Genomic DNA, 16180 nt, shown 5'->3' on the forward strand with positions numbered 1-16180 from the left:
TGCTTTAAAAGAAGAAATTTAAGTTTGTGAAAAAACTAAAACCTGCATATCATCTCTTTAGAGCATATGCAGATTAATTTACTTTTTTATGGTAACAGTAGCTGTTTTTCAAGTCCAACAGTGGGAAAAAGTAAAATTAAAATGTTAATTGGAATGCAGACCATCAAGCCCAAACTTCAAGGTGTTTGAGAATGTGCCATGAGGGGCACTACACCATCCTTCCACGTAAACCATGTTCTCCTGCATGATTATGGGTTTACCAAAAAAAAGAAAAGAAATTTACAGCCCAGAAGCAGCTGGGTGTTGTTCATTTTTGAAATGGCATAATGTTTTTAACTGATGGAAATGTATATAAGGCTGACATAGCAAATAATATAGTACATATGAAGGACAAGCTAAGCAACACCAAGTCAATAACAAATTGTCAAGAAGGTAACTAACATCTCTACGTTGATACTCACAGTATTCATTCATGCTGTGACATCACCCAGCATTTTCTGGCTGTAACAGTTCTACACCTTCTGCCTGCAGTCCCTCCAAACCACAAGTCCTTCTGAAGATTTCTTTTTTATTCTCAGGTCTCTGAACAGAACAATGCTGTTCTTTTTCAAAATCTGCTTCTGTATGTCACCACTTGATCCTCCTTCCCACCAGGTACAGAAATAACTTTCACAAGTATCTTCATCTCTCTGCTACGTGTGCAGTGAAAGCCAGGCTACTGAACAGCAGGACGGGATTAGAACTATGAATAACTTTGCTGCAAACTATATTTGAAAAATTAAGCCAAGAGTTAAAGGTCTTTATGTGGATTTCACCAGGGACAAAATGACTCACCTTATAATGTCTTCTGCTTTGTCTATCTCATTGGTCCTAATTCTCATTGCAAGATTTTGGAGTCTGTAATACTATCTCCCTGGAAAATACCTGTCGCAACACGGATTTTAGGGGCTTCTGTAACAGGAACAATAATTACAGACATCATTTGCCAATTTGCAGACAATGACCTATATTATATAAATGCAGCTATGACAACAACTAATATATTCTTAAGATGAACTCTAAACACATTTTTTTCTGATTTTGGACATCCACATTTTCATAACAAGTGAAAAGCTGTAGCAAGAATTTAATTTTTTTTTTAAAAAAAGATGTCATTTTCTGCTACAATTTAACTTATTTTAGGACTAAAAGCCTGGACTCTTCTTCTGGTGCAATGAGCAGATGATCTATAAAGGAAACCCTTTTAAAAGAAGGATAAAGGGTAAATAAACAGGAAAATATTTAACAGTTTTTATTATGCATGTATGTTGGAACTGAGTTCTGCTACGTTACCAGGTATCTTCTAAACACAATTTTCCTTACTATATTCTGAAGATGTATTTTTTTAACTATATAAGGACTTGCTTTTTCAGAAGCTTAACCTTCAGGTCAATTTTTAACCACTGAAAAAGATCTTTTTCCAGAATTTATAACCCTTGCTAACTCTTGACAGTAGATTTGCAATGACCTCAAAGACTTTGTATACAGTAAAGCAGGCTCAGTAACACAAATCAATCTCTCTATGTATATAGTGTTTTCTTCCCTGAAAGATCAGCTGGTTAAATGAATCTAACTTCCATTTGTCTCTAGGACTTCAGGTTTTTTATTCCACTAACAGTTTTATTGATAGCTAAGTGGTGATCTGACATTTGGAAGTGAAACCGGATTGCCACCTGCTCTGAGAAAACACCTAACTCTGTAGTTACACCTTGCATTTCTTTTCATGGACTGACACTCCTCTCTCAGAAAAGTAACAGACACAATTTTTGAAACACGTGTCCATCTATTTTTCCTGTTGTTTTTTTCCCACTGTTCTCATCTCCCCAGCAACAGCCAGTGAAGGCCTGCTTGAAACACCTGACACACATAATCTCAACTGAACGAAGACTTACTGATGAAGAGAATCAACCGTATTCCCTGAACGCATTATTACAGGAGTCAGCTAATCTTTCTGTATGAAACAGACCTCATTCCCAGTCTGAATTGTCCAGCCACATGCTTCTGTCTGAAAGAATAAATTTTTGCCATATAGACATGCCTATAAAATGTGGCAGGACAAGGTTTTTTAAACTAACTTCATTTTAAAATTGAATCACGTTCTTTAACTTCCTAGGACAAAGCAGGTTTTCCTGGCCTTGCATCAGTGTAGTTCTTCTTGGGATCCTACCAGGTTCCTCAGAGTCCATCCAGAAGGGCAGGTAACCTGGCCACCACTCTGCAAGCAAAACCAGCTCCTCGCCCCCGCCCAGCGACCTGCCATGCAGGCACTTGGCTCCCTTGGGCTCCTTGTGGCTCTGAAAACTCAGACCTACCGCACTAGAATTCTGAGGTCCCCTGAAGAGTTAACATTTTCTGAATATTTTTTCATGTTTAAGTACACAAATATCTTTAACAGAGAGCATCTTACAAAGCACCTACACCACAACAAATCTTGATGGTGTCAGCAGCCTGATTTCAAGAACTGAAGCAAAGGGAAAATAGAAGACAGATTGCTATTCTGCTCTCTACTCTTAAATCATCTCATCCCAGGATGCTTCCTTGAACTCAGATGTTAACAATGGAAGGCAGTGTATAAAGATGTTAATCATCAGAAATGGATCCATGTTTTCTGCAAGATTTTATAAACAAGCGTGAGATCTGAGAGCAAACCAGAATTAATACAACTGCAAGTTATGCAAGTATGTGAGTTAAAGTGCTTTTTAGGCTAACAGTAAATATTGATCTCTTTTACGCAGAAGAAAAACTACTGTCAAGGAAGTTCTAGTTCATGAAACTGGACTATTTTAGTTTATTGCATTTAATTCTGCAAAACTTTTTATGGTTTGATTTTGCAGTTTTCATTTAGTCATTTGATTACTTTTGCCTGGTTTGCTTTAATAAATTAAAAATTAACTTTGTGTACCCACAGTATCCTCTTTATTGAATTATACATATAAACATGTTAGTTAATTCATATTTTAAGATTACTGTTCAATGAATACTTAAAAAGTGGCACTACCACCAAATAAGGAGTCCTGCCACTCCTTCTCCTCTGGGCATCCCCGCCTTAAAAACATTAATCTGTCAAGCCACGGTTGGAGGCAGCAAAGTCCACACTGAAAGGTAACTGTAAGAAATGTTCCAGGTTTCCTGTCCCAAGCACTCTTGCACCTCGCTGGCTCGCTGGCCTTCTGGAAGGAGCACACCCTGTTGTTCTAAACGTGTGCAGGGCTGCTCCCTCTCCACATCCCTTCATCCCCCATCACGTAATGCAGACAGGAATTCTAACCATGTTACTCTCCATTTGTTTTCCTTTCCCATTTATTGTACAGCTCTGCCTTTAATCTCATTATTTTCTAGCCCTGATTCAGCACATTATTGGGGAATGGCACCAGGACAACATAAAGCCTCAAGTAAAAGTGACAATAAGCCTACTCTGCTTTAGCATGTTGCAATGATAACAGAACACTACGACTTGGCAGCTAAAGACATTCATGCTTGATATAACTAACTATTTTCAAGAAAATTAATCAAAACTTTAATGATAAGTATGTCTTCACAAGTACTTTGGCTCTTACTATCAGCAAGTCAGACACATTCCTTGTAACATTTGCTACCTAAATTATTCATAAATAGTGTGGCCACAGATATCAAGGAAAACTGAACTACAATTGCAGGCAAGGCATAATCTTCCAAGTTGAAGGAACGCGCATACAACCATCTCTTACTGCAATTTTTTTCCTCTAGAATGACAATGGGAAAAGAAGTGAAGCAAAGGGAAAGGAAACATGGCACTGTGTAAAACCACCATGGCAGAATCCTCCACCTTTGAACGAATTTAAGGCAGAAATCCTGAACCTGACCTGTATGAATGCCACCTCAGGCACAAAGGACAGCTCCTGTCTGACATCGCCTCCCTGACTCTCTGCACAGATGAGAACACACCTTCCAAGCTTTTACTATCAGACTAATGGCAGCTTGCTTATTAAGGTTCTCCTTAATTCCCAGATTCCAAACCCATGGTAATTTCTTCTGAACCAGAGCAGCTTAGCTTTTATGCCTTGTGAGAAGAGGACCAATAACATTTTTCAAAAATAGATATTCTCAGCTCCTATAAGCCTCTTAATTCTTTGTAGAAGAGATTGCCATCTAAATTGTTTGGCTAAAGATAGACTTCAGAAACCCTACAACTTTATGTTGCTAATAAAACTGAAACAAAAGTGTCAAGCAGAGACAATTTAATTAAAAAGAAGAAAAATAAAAGTAGATTTAAGCAACTCTGTCACAAATAACAAATTATTGATTTATTATCTATGGAAGTCTGCAAATTACATGAAAGCAATTCTTTAAGATGATATACATTTCTGACTTCTTGGCCTATTTCTCTAATTTACGATGATATATTATTATAACTATTCACTTGTGTGAATATTTTTGATGAATTATTGAAAAGCAAATTTTATTAAAAACCCATATGCACAGGAGAAACATTTTGTTTATGAGAAGTGGGAATGTATAAACGTCAGTTCATTCTTATTCCTTTTTTTTTTTGACAGTCTAGAAAATCCCATGCTGGTTTCGGAAGTCGTAGAGACAAAGTAAGGTATGGTTTTGCCAATCAACTTTTTAATTACAGTTAACAATTTCAGACTTATTTGCCCCTGAAAAGGTATAGGGATTAAAATAAATAAATAAATACAAACTCAGATAGATTTAGAAAGAAAGAAATAATACAAAGAAATCTTCAGTGAGACAGGTCTTTCAAATTTACTGGCAATTAAGCATCCAGTGAAGATTCCTACTGGTGCCACATGGAAGCCAGTGAAAGAACTCAGTTGCCAGGATCCTGCCATTGCAGAAGAGAAGCACTGAACCCTGCTGGGAGTGTGCGTGGCCAGCCACAGAAAGGTTGCCTTTCACTGCTGAGTGCCTTTATCTCTAGAACACCTAACCTTCCATTAGCAGTACTCATTAATGTCTAAAGATTTTGATCATGTTAAGATATTTCACACATCCAGCCTTCAAACTGTTCATCCTGATCTAGAAACTAATTTGAAAAAAAAAAAAACAAAAACAACTGCAGGGAGCTAAAAGGAAACATCATTTGTGCTTTCATCAGCAAGAGCCCATATTGCAGGAAATTATGATCTATTTTAACAGATTTTCATGACAAAACAGTCTTTTTAAGCCCTGTGTGGCTGAGTGCTCCAGAGTGCTGGTTTACACCTTCTTGTGCTAACTGCAAGGCTCACAAACCTGCCTGCAACTGAGCTCTGGGGTCACACGGAGCAGCCTGCCCAGCACCACGCCCAGATGGCACCTTCAGCTGCCAACTTTGCCAAACAGGTACAAAACTTCCACTGAATGTTCCAATGTAATTTTTTCATTTTTACTCATTTTTAGAAAACATTCAACCATTTCTAAGAAGTAACTTCTGGAAAAAAATTTGCATTCATAAAAAGTGATAGAATTTTTTTTTAATAAAAGTTTCATAGCAACCTAAAGCTTTGAAGAAGCTTCAATGTGCAAATGTTGTTTCAATGTGTAAACACACCAATCTGTAAACTGGTTTTTGTAAACCTGAAAAAGTTGAGACCTCTAAGAGTTTAGTAGTTAAATTCTTTGAGATTCTGTGTGCACTGAGTATGCAGCATCCAACTGAAAACACCCAATTTTTTTGCATATCCTGACTAGAAATCACATGAAGAGGGATGTGAAATTCACCTGCATGTATGAGGCTCTGTGTCAGCAATGAAAAGCTCTTCCCCAGACAAGAGTGGAAACAGAGAGATCTGGCTGATGATTACATGTCTACAATGTGCTGCTGGGTCGAGGAAATGTCTGTAAAGTTTAATTCTTTTTACGAGTAGACTCCAGCAGGCCCTGTGCTGAACTGTCCACACTGCACAGGCACTTCTCCTTCTGCTACACATCCCCCCAGGCACACTTCCTCACTAAACTGCCGACCAGCTAGATAACAACGATCTCCCAGTACTTGGAGATCTATTGCATCCAACATGAGTAAGAAATGTTACTGATTCTCTGGAGAAAAAAAGAATATCAACAGACAAAACAACACAACCACCCTCAAAAAAACACCGAACCCCTAGCACCCAACACAGCTCCAGAGAATTTTCAGTATGAATTAAAACAACTGTAAAGCATCATTCCAAGTGGCACAATTGAAGATCCAGACACTTCCGCTATACATCACCAGAAATCTTTGGAAGGCATCAGTTCTGCCTCTAACAGGCTTGAGGACTTAAATTATTTAAAGGAACTCTGAGAGGCACAGCCACTACAGAATGACACCTGAACCCTGAGATGCTTGTCAGAACAGACCATTTTTCTTGAGTCTGTAGGTACAACTAACATAAATAACAAAAAGTACCAGTCCTTCTTATCTGTCCTTAAGCAGAGAAGTACCGAGCCAAAACTCCTTTCTAGGCTCAGATTAATGTGCCATGTACTAACAAGGAAACCGTGCATCAGTGCTGACAAATAAAACAGCTATACCCCCAAAAGTGGCACGACATCTCCCTTACCTCTTCCCACTATAAACTGCTCTTGTCCATAGCTTAGCCCATTCTCTAGCTGTTGGTAGTTTATCTGTTCATTCAATAACTATGTGGAATATAATTCCCCATAACACGAAATATTATTGAAATTAATGTTCTGCTTCCCTCTACCCAATTATGTAGTCTTTTTTTTCCAAGAATCTCCTTTTATCAGTGAAGACATCACACTAAATTTCCCTAGTCTCAGGTAAGAACTGTTGTATTCTTTTTGAATTCTTTGAATATTTTTTGAATTCTCAAGTCTGTTGTATTCTTTTTGATCAACTGTGTCTTCGCTATGTTTATTTTAACATTTATAAACTCCCACTGCAACACCAGTTACAGACTAAGAAAACCTAAGTGTGCCTAACAAAAGGGGAAGAGTCAATAAAATCAGTGTTTGAAAATGCTGACAGTTGTTCACATAAAAATTATCTGTGCAGAAATTTAATTTTAAAAGTCTCCCTAGTATTTATCATAAATTGAGAGCAAAATGTTAGTGTACTGTCAGCCATCTCTAGTTGTGCTGTATACCTACTCAGTTTGACAAATTCCTGAAAAATATTTTAAATATGAAGGCTGCTTCCTTTGAGACACAGCAATCTCATCCTCCAAAGATGAACGCCCATCTAGACATGCTAGCAAAACTGTTGGGCTCAGTCCAGAATGGACCACCTGACCCACCTACAGGTAAAGAGGTATTTAACATTGCCACTGCTCTTACAAGCTGAATTTTGAGTCACTTCAGTTTATATTAACAATTATTTCAATTATCTCATTATTTTGTTTGGGTGTGAGCAACTATTGGATACCATTTTCTTTCTATATCCTTTGCTTTATGTTTGGATCACGCTTTTATTGTTTTACAGCTTACCAACAACCACCTCTATTTAATACTCTCTGCCCATAAAAACTGGATTCGCATCTCGCACATAGCACGGTGCAGGCAGACTGCTGAAGGATTATGATTTCAATCTGAAATACAAGAACTTTGTACTACCAAACCTCTGCCAAAGCAGAGATATCTTAATAAGGATGATATTTTTCGCAATACAACGCAAAAACAAGCTATCAAGATGCTTACGTACACGCCTGCGGTCACAGCTGTCACGCGCCGCAGAACACAAGGAAGGAGGCACCCGACATGGCCCGAGGCAAGGCGAGGCCACCCAAGCTGTGGGCTCTTACCTGACCAGTGGCCAGTGGTGGCCCCCGACCTGTCCGTGCAGGTCTCGCTGACAGGCCTGAACACCGTCTCCCAGCCGCCGGTGGCGTAGCGCCAGTTCTGGGACTCCAGGACGAGCGTGCGCCGCGTGCCGTAGGCGATCATGAAGCAGTAGACCACGTGATGGAGCTGACAGCCATAGCCACAGCCCTTGTTGATGTTACACACCAGTTTCTTGGCCTTGCTGCAATCCTTCGGGTTCTGTAAGTGCAGAGGAGAGAGGGAGGCTGAGGAGAAGCTATACTGTTTCTTGAAACACTGACAAACGTCATAAATCACACAAGTCATCCTGCTGTAATACATCCCACATTAAAATGGATGAGTAAGCTTCAGCCCCATGAAAGTTTTATGTGAATTCTTCACTGTGAACATGAATGGTTGCTGAGCATACTTCAGTATCCTAATGTAAAATAGATTACCTTTAAGATTTTATATTGCTTTCTCATTTGTAAATCTGTCAGAATAAGCTAACATTTGCACTTGGAGTCCACGTTTCACCAACGTGACTCCCAGTGTTGGAATGCTTTCTCCTCTGGCACTTTTCCAAGTTTGTTAGTTCTCTTTCAATGAGCACACACGTCACCCAGCAGAAGAAAATTTCCACCCGCCTACGGGACACAGAGTAAAACAAATGTGTATTCATGGACTGCTTCCCAGATGAACTGACCACATACCCTGCACAGAATAGAAAACGCCTACCTGAGCACACTGATAGCAGACAGTATTTCAGTCTGCACGTGCTCAGTAAAACAATATACATAAATGCATCAAATCCATAAAATGCACTTACCTGAGTTTTAACATTGCTTTGCGATTTAAGTCTATAGGTATCTTTTAATACTAGTTTATGACAAATATGACAAATAGAAGGTAATTTCTTTATCACAGTGTTTTTTTCAAATTGTTCTACTCAAAGTTTAAGACAAGGCAGTATTTGGACTTAAGTTATTTACTGAGAACGTAAAAACCACAAAAAGTAAGTAGAGATACTCAGAGATACTGCAGTTTCCACTGGGATTTCCTGCACAAGGCAGAATTAAGACCCAAGGAAAAGGAAGAAATGCTACCATCACGCCGCATGCATCAGAGCAGCCTGTGCGTCCAGAAGGCAGAACTGCCAACCACAGCAACCCAGAAAGGTATGGAGTGGATTGGGGATAACAACAGCCCATTTCAAACCCAGTGAAGGCTGACAGATTTTTCCTTCTGGCACAAAGTCACAGGAAAGGATGATATATCTCTGATTTGAATGAGCAGTGCACTCCGCTCTCATCCCTAACTCCGCTGCTCATCACAGACTCCTATCCAACTGCCTTGTCTACATCATCAAGAGGGGGATGGAAGGGACCTTCAGGACTGTCAAGCCATGTAATGTAACAGCCGTACAACTGCATTAAAAACCAGCCAACCAAACAGAAATCCCCCCAGAGCCCCAAACGAAAAGAAAAAAAAACCCAACCAAGCACACAAAACATACTTCAATATGTAGGAGATTAGACTATCAAGCCACACCAGAGTTTTACCCTTTCATTTTTCCATAATTACTTCTATGAGCAATGCAACTGAAAAGAGTAACAGATTTTCAGACTTGTGAAATGGTTAAAATGATGTATTTCTGTGGAAGAGAGTGCTGCACGTCACCTAAAATAACAGTGGATTTTTATAACTGGCAAAATGGATGGGATGGTTGCTCACCACCAATAACACAGGCATACACTGTTGCTCTCACAAAACCGAGGGTTTCCACTAAACTGCTACCGTTAAACTCTCAACTAAAGGCAATATGCCATCAATTCCTACTCATAAGCACTGGCAGATCCCAGCTCCTTCTTCCCTGAAGAAGTTTTACAGTCCTTCAGGCTACAAATTCCCTCTCCTGCCCAGGTTACAGAAAGGAGTACATCCAGATCTTCTCTGCAAGTGAAGGTCCCGTAGTAGGTGAGAACCTCTGCAACGGGGCTCGTAGGGCCTGGGAGTGTAGCAGTTACAGGAGTCTAGCTGACAGCTCCATGACTAATGGAGCTGGGAGATCACCTCTTACATTGCAGACCCACAGAACTGCATTAATAATGCCAGCAATGGCTGTGTTTAGTCTTGGAGTTAACTAACACTCATTGGTTTGCCTGTGTGAAGGCATATCCTTGAATGACTTCTTTTGAATAACTGACCTGGGTAGCTACTTCATTGTCCTAAGACTCATTTAAAATTGTTCTCCTCTAATGAAAAACTATTTTAACTGTGACAGACCAAACAGGAATCATTAGCCCTCAATAAAATTATTTACTAGCTATTTTTAGTACCTCTGGTTCAGCAAAGGAATGCTGCCACTACAAATCTCCACAAGGAGACTAGTGAGACTGAAGCAGATCCTGTGGTGCTACAGCTGACTGCCCCAAATAGGTAAGCCTTGTTAAATTCAGCCTTACACTAAACTCTGAAAAAGCAGCACAGTGCCAGTCTTGTACTGAGTTGTGTCTTCTTCAGAAGAGATGAGACTGCCGTTCCCCACTCAACGTTTTGTAGGCCCCTGTGCATCACATCCCCTTCTCAGTTCCCTTAGTAGGCTGAAATCTTCACCTGCTTAGTTTGTACTCTCAGAAACACCAGGTTTGTGTATCTGATCATCCACAGTGCTTTCCTCTTTCCAGTTTTGTAGTTGTACTGTATCTGACACTAAGGGACTAGAACTGCACAGTCTATCCTTGAGGCAGATACATTGTTTAAATACTGCTGAGCAGGGAAACGATGTTTTCACAGAATTATCTGTGGTAACTCCAAGATGTTGTAACTCAAAGTTAATAGTCGACTTCATATGTATATGTGCATTAAAGACTGTCTTCCTCCAGGTACATTACTCAAAACTCAGTGAAGATGAATCTCAGCCAAAGATAACACGACTGAAGTATGAGCTAACAGTGCAGAATTCTTCTGTTAGTGTAAAATTTAAAAAAAAAACAACCAAAAATTAACAAAAAATCCCTCAAACAACAAACAAAAACCAAACCACCAAATACTAACATTCCATATATGCACAAAATAATGTTGTAAACTAAACAAATGTTCTAATTGCTTTTGTATGCAATTCTTTCATACACAAACATTCACTTAAAGCTGTCATGTAATTATTCCATTATAAGCATATAACTAAGTGGAAGAGAGATATATATAAAATGTTTACTTTGATCTAAAAGGTCTTACCTGCAGATAAGTTATTCTCCTCTGTACCAAATCTGTTAAGTCTTTGGCCTCTTTTTCTCGCCAATCTCCTGCACCATCTGTTTGACTGAGGTAGTACAAGTCGGTCATTATTGACCTATAAACAATGGAAAACCATCTTAAAAAAATGGGAAACAATCTTAACATTACTAAACTTGAGGATCAGATGCAATAAAAGACAAATTAAACAGATATTTCAGTTATAGCCTCCAAAACAGTTTCTTTATGCCACCTCCTACCCCATAATCCAAGCAGCAGCCACAAAAGACTGACTCCATTTAACTTGTGTTCCACACCCACGACTAATTATAGTATTGAAAAGGAGATGGGGTGGGAAAACTCTTAGGCCTGCTGCAAACCATTTGTTTGTGGTATGTGCTAAAGGAATCTAAAAAGAAAGAATAGTGCTCTGCTAGACACATTACCCTGCGGCCCTTGATGAAAGTGTGACAGTGATTTTATGAACTGATGCAAGAGTTTTCAGACCGTATCTTCAATTTTTTTTTTTTTAAATATACTCTTATAAAACTGAAGAACACCAGGAACTAAAATCTCGCAGGTGTTATCACACAGAAAGGCTTATGGGCAGTGCAGTTTTAACACACTGTTAGTCACAGAGACCTTCTGTCTTTGGTTGCTGCTGCTGGGAAATGTGCATTTTTTAGGTTTACATCTGGTAGGATCTCTTCAGCGTGGCAGACCACCACAATGGCTTATTAATACCGATTTGGAAGAGACTCAGTGTAATACCAAAGACCAGAGTCAGGCTCCCTGTGAGCGCTATGAAGTAGGACCACTGACCCACAAGCCCAAGGCAGACAAACCAGACAGGAGACGAGCCTGCACAGGAGTGCAGAGGGTACTGTGGGTGATAAAATCACAAAACCAATTTCAGGCAGTGGCACTGCAGGTATTTAGTAAGTCAGACTTTGTCCTTCATTGTGTTACTGACCAATAAAGCAAATTTCTTGTTGTTATTTTTGTTTAAATACCCTAAATGGAATCTTGGGGCCACTCCTAAAAGCATTTTGCTCCTGGAGAGCAGAATGGACCACAGAGCCTGGCTAGGTATTTCATCTGCATTTGATGGTCACAAATAAAGGGGGAGGGCCGTTGTTTTTAACATTTTTTAAAATCGCTCTAGACGTTTATTCCAGCAAAAAAACTACATTTAAATCTCCTAGAAACTATATCAACAAACTCAAAATAAAAAAAACCCTGCGCTATGTTCCAGCGAATTCAAAGGAAATCATGTGGAAGCAAGCCCCAACACCAGGCATCGAGCCTTGGCCAGCTACCACAACAGCCCTGGCCAAACAACGTGCTGCCAACACAGGAACCACCCGTTACAACTAGAGGATAGAGCTGTTCTTTTCTGATAACTCTATATCAAATAGTCTTTCTGCTCCTAAGATGAAGTTACTCTCCACAGTGTTCTTCCCTATGGCAACTACAAGAATGCAATTAACATATTCCACAATGCAGGAACTTGCACTGGGCCACACTGTTTCTCAAACAGAATCACTAGAGAAACACTGGACAAAGACATCTGCCAAGATGGGTGCCTTCCAGGGCACAATGGACACAACCCCTCAGACATGGCCACACAGCAATGGCGAAGGCATCCAATGAGAGACGCCCTGTCAGAGTAGCAGGCCACCTGTGTAACAGCAACAAGATTAACAAAGAATGCCAGTTCTGCTTATCCAGAGCCACAGAAACTGGTTTTAGGCTTAAAACCGCCCAAAACTGCAAGCCTCCTCTAGGACAGAACAGGCTTTCCTCACAAACACCAAGTATTAGCCACCTTCCTTACACAGCTGTCTCGCCATGTGATCACTACCCACCCCTTCATCTACGTTCCACAGAAGGAGCACATTACAAACTGCTTTAAGCCCTTAGAATTAACACTAATTTTTCTAATCCAAACATTAAATTAGAACAGATATTAAAGTATCTATGATATGCTAATGTGTATATATAAATATAGTGATTCCAGCTTCACATGTGGTGTTCCATTTATCTAAGATCCACAGGTAACAATTTTTTAAGACAATAAAAGGGCATTTGGCAAGTTGTTAAATCCCTTAACAAATCAACAAATGCAGATGTACTTAAAAACCCCCATCAAGCCAGCAATAAGAAAACAAAACCCCAAAAAGCTGTGCTTCTCAGACCAAATGAGGGTGTCTCATTCTAAGTGTCTGCTCGCCTCCTTTCAGGAGAAGAGACCAGCTGGACTGTGTGAAGGGACAAGGAGAGCAGGCTGCTCCTTCCCTGGGGGGCTCCTGCGCATCCTAGGGGAAAAGAACACCCCGGAGACAGCAGTGCATCACGGGCCAAAGGCTGGCACGCAAGGAGCTGGGAGCTTTCCTGCAAGAAACCCAGCAATATCAAGAGATGAAAGGAAAGAAGCAGACAGCCTGACCTCAAAGGTGAAAGAACAAACCTCCTCGGGCCTAGAGGCAAGCAAGAGCAGCATTCTGCAACAGAAGACACTTTTACTGCCTGAAGCTGATGCTGTAAATACACCAGGAACACAGGCTGCATAGTGTAGAAACATATTTTTATCTGTTTTCTCTTATGCAATTGCTTTGAATTTCCATATTGTGAAAAAAAAAAGGCTGCATTTTATTTTAATAAAACCTAGTTTCAGGCTGTTTGGTTTCATCTTAAACTAATTTAGTCCTCTTTGGGGCCTACACCACACAGGAAGGTCTACACGGATCTGCCACTAAGACTCAACAGCCTCTGGGACATTCTGCTTTTGATAACCGCTGTGTCAGTCTGAAGAAAACTTCTAGTCAACAAGAAAATTAAGGAAAGGAAAAAAAAAAAAGAGCAGCTGTGATTGCTTGCATCGTAGGCAGACTTCTTTCAGTACCACAGTGGCTTGAGATTTCCACAGTGGGATTCACCTCACGACTTCCAGAGGTCCACGGGCAGACCTCCACTCCTGAGAGCGAAGGAGCAGGCATTCACAGGATGGGATTCACCTCACCCTGAAGCAGAGAGATGCGAAGGTAAGGCTGTCAGAACTATAGAAACCTGCCAGCTGGGCTGAAAGAATTAATGGTCACTGGTGGAGGGAGGAAAGGAGTGAGAAAAGGAGTCACCCCGGGAGGCGGGGCCATAAAACCCTCCGAGCAGCCAGCACACACATCCGCCGGTTCTGCGGTGGCCCTGGCTGCAGGAGCAGAGCAGCAATGTGCACACAAGCAGGTGTGCTCTGGTGCTGGACTACTTGCCCCAGTTTTGGCACAGAGTTTGAAAGGTACATCAAGAGTCAAGGACCTGAAGCCCAAGAAACCCAAATAACAGAAATAACTTCTCTGGAGAACAAGTGTTTCTGAGTGGAGGAAGCTATCACAACAAACTGCCCAGGGAGGTGGCAGCCTCTCTGTCAGCTGACTGTTTAACTGAAGAACTTTTGGAAGATCTGCTTCAGCCAAAGACTACACTTGCTGCAGTCAACATACACACCTGAACTCTACTGGGTGAAATGTAATGGCCTACGTTACACAGGTAACAACTCTCCATAATTGAATAGTCCCTTCTCACTTTGAACTCCATCGACCTGAGACAGATCGGGCTCTGGAATGGTCGAACATCAAATTACAAAATTTAATGTCTATATTATTTGCCCACATTAATAATAAAATGAATATTATTTTTAAACTAAGTTTTAAACAGTGTTTACATTATTTCCAAATAATTGAAATTTCTTACTATTCTTTTTACTACAACATTGTTTTCAAAACCTTATGCTTTACTACTGATGTTTACACATACAGATCTCAGCTTTTTTTTTTGTAAAGAGACACTTGTTTGAAGTGGTGTATTTAGTTAATTCACCTATTTTCTTATGACTGTTTACCGATGAGACACAAATTGCCATTGCAGTCCTGTTGGGAGCAGAGTTATAAATATAATAGGCTTACAGACTGAATTTTTAACACCTCCTGAATTAATTTTGTTCACAAACAGATTTCAGATAGAATGTTTCAGTGTAATACAATGTGGAGGCCAGGGGATCAACAATAACTGAAAGTATAATTCCAACACATCTTTGAACAACATAATAACAACAATGTAATTAAAGGTCATTTCTATCTGAAGTACTCTGTTACATTCTAATTAAAAAAAAGAAGTGACTTTTTTGAATGACTATTAGTCCTGAAACTAAGATATTACCCAGTTTTTAAGTAATTTCAATCACAGAATGTCCCAATGATCAATTTAACTTGCATTCCAGTATTTATGGAAGACACAGTCAGAAACCTAAAGTAAAGACTTTTCAGTTTTTTTAATGCTTTTGTTATATGTGTATATATAGATGCAACTGAAAAACAACAACTGGCATCCAGGACCCCGGTCTTCTCATTAAAATAAATTTAAATATATCAAGTCAAAGAGTCATATTCTAAGCTGGACATAGGCTTTATAGCCCATGAAATACAAGAAAGAATTTTATGTTTGTGCTTCAGAGGTGACACTTGAGCCCACACACCAGTAATATATCCTAAGACATCTTTGAGCAGTCTATCGGTAGTTTATTCGAATCAATCCTTAATCCATACAGCACGTGTGTGCAGAATCAGCTGATATAAATACCTTTCCTGATGACCCAAATCAGACAGAAATTCATCGATGCGTCTTTGAAGTTCACTTCCTTCTAGATTTTTCAACTTTTTCAATTCACTCTGGAGGAAAAACCAAAGTTCCTTAGCCCCATTTTCAATCCTCCTCCTCAATATTTCATGATCTTTACCAAGGCCTCCTATTTAAAAAAAAGAAAGGCAGCATAAAAGCATCAACACTTGCAGCCAAATTATTTCACAAACCAATACATTTATGATATTGAATACCAAAACTTGGTTTAGAAGTAAAAGAAAACTTATCTACCAACCATCTCCTGTCCGCTTCTTATAGTTTTCTATCTGTTCTTTGGCCTTTAAAAGCTGCTCCTCTAAAGCATGTACCTTTCCTGCAGCTGGTCCCTGCTCAATGGGACCATCTGGTATCCTAGGATACAGAAAATAAAGAAATTATATTATTTCTAAAAAGAAAAGTTATCCGGTAAATTATTTGCATGAACAATTCATCTCTCTTCTCATTTTCATCCGTGCTGTTTGTCTGTTGCCCTCTTGGCCTTTTCCTCCCC

General features: G+C 39.7%; 1 protein-coding gene across 2 annotated transcripts in view; it reads right to left on the bottom strand.

Annotated features, from left to right (window-relative positions):
* Window positions 1–16180, bottom strand: part of FUT8 (fucosyltransferase 8 (alpha (1,6) fucosyltransferase)) — a 45594-nt gene that overhangs the window by 22157 nt on the left and 7257 nt on the right. Inside the window, exons 2-5 of one of the 2 annotated variants that reach the window (XM_008939502.1) lie at window positions 15926–16041; window positions 15631–15793; window positions 10999–11113; window positions 7764–8001 (exon numbers count right to left, since the gene is read on the bottom strand). In XM_008939502.1, coding sequence (XP_008937750.1) covers window positions 7764–8001; window positions 10999–11113; window positions 15631–15793; window positions 15926–16041 — 632 coding nt within the window. Of the gene's footprint in view, window positions 1–7763; window positions 8002–10998; window positions 11114–15630; window positions 15797–15925; window positions 16042–16180 lie in introns of both variants that reach the window. The other variant, XM_008939501.1, reaches the window with a different exon arrangement.

Source organism: Merops nubicus, unplaced genomic scaffold, assembly GCF_000691845.1.
Source record: "Merops nubicus isolate BGI_N331 unplaced genomic scaffold, ASM69184v1 scaffold244, whole genome shotgun sequence".
In the NCBI taxonomy this organism is placed as follows: Eukaryota; Metazoa; Chordata; class Aves; order Coraciiformes; family Meropidae; genus Merops; species Merops nubicus.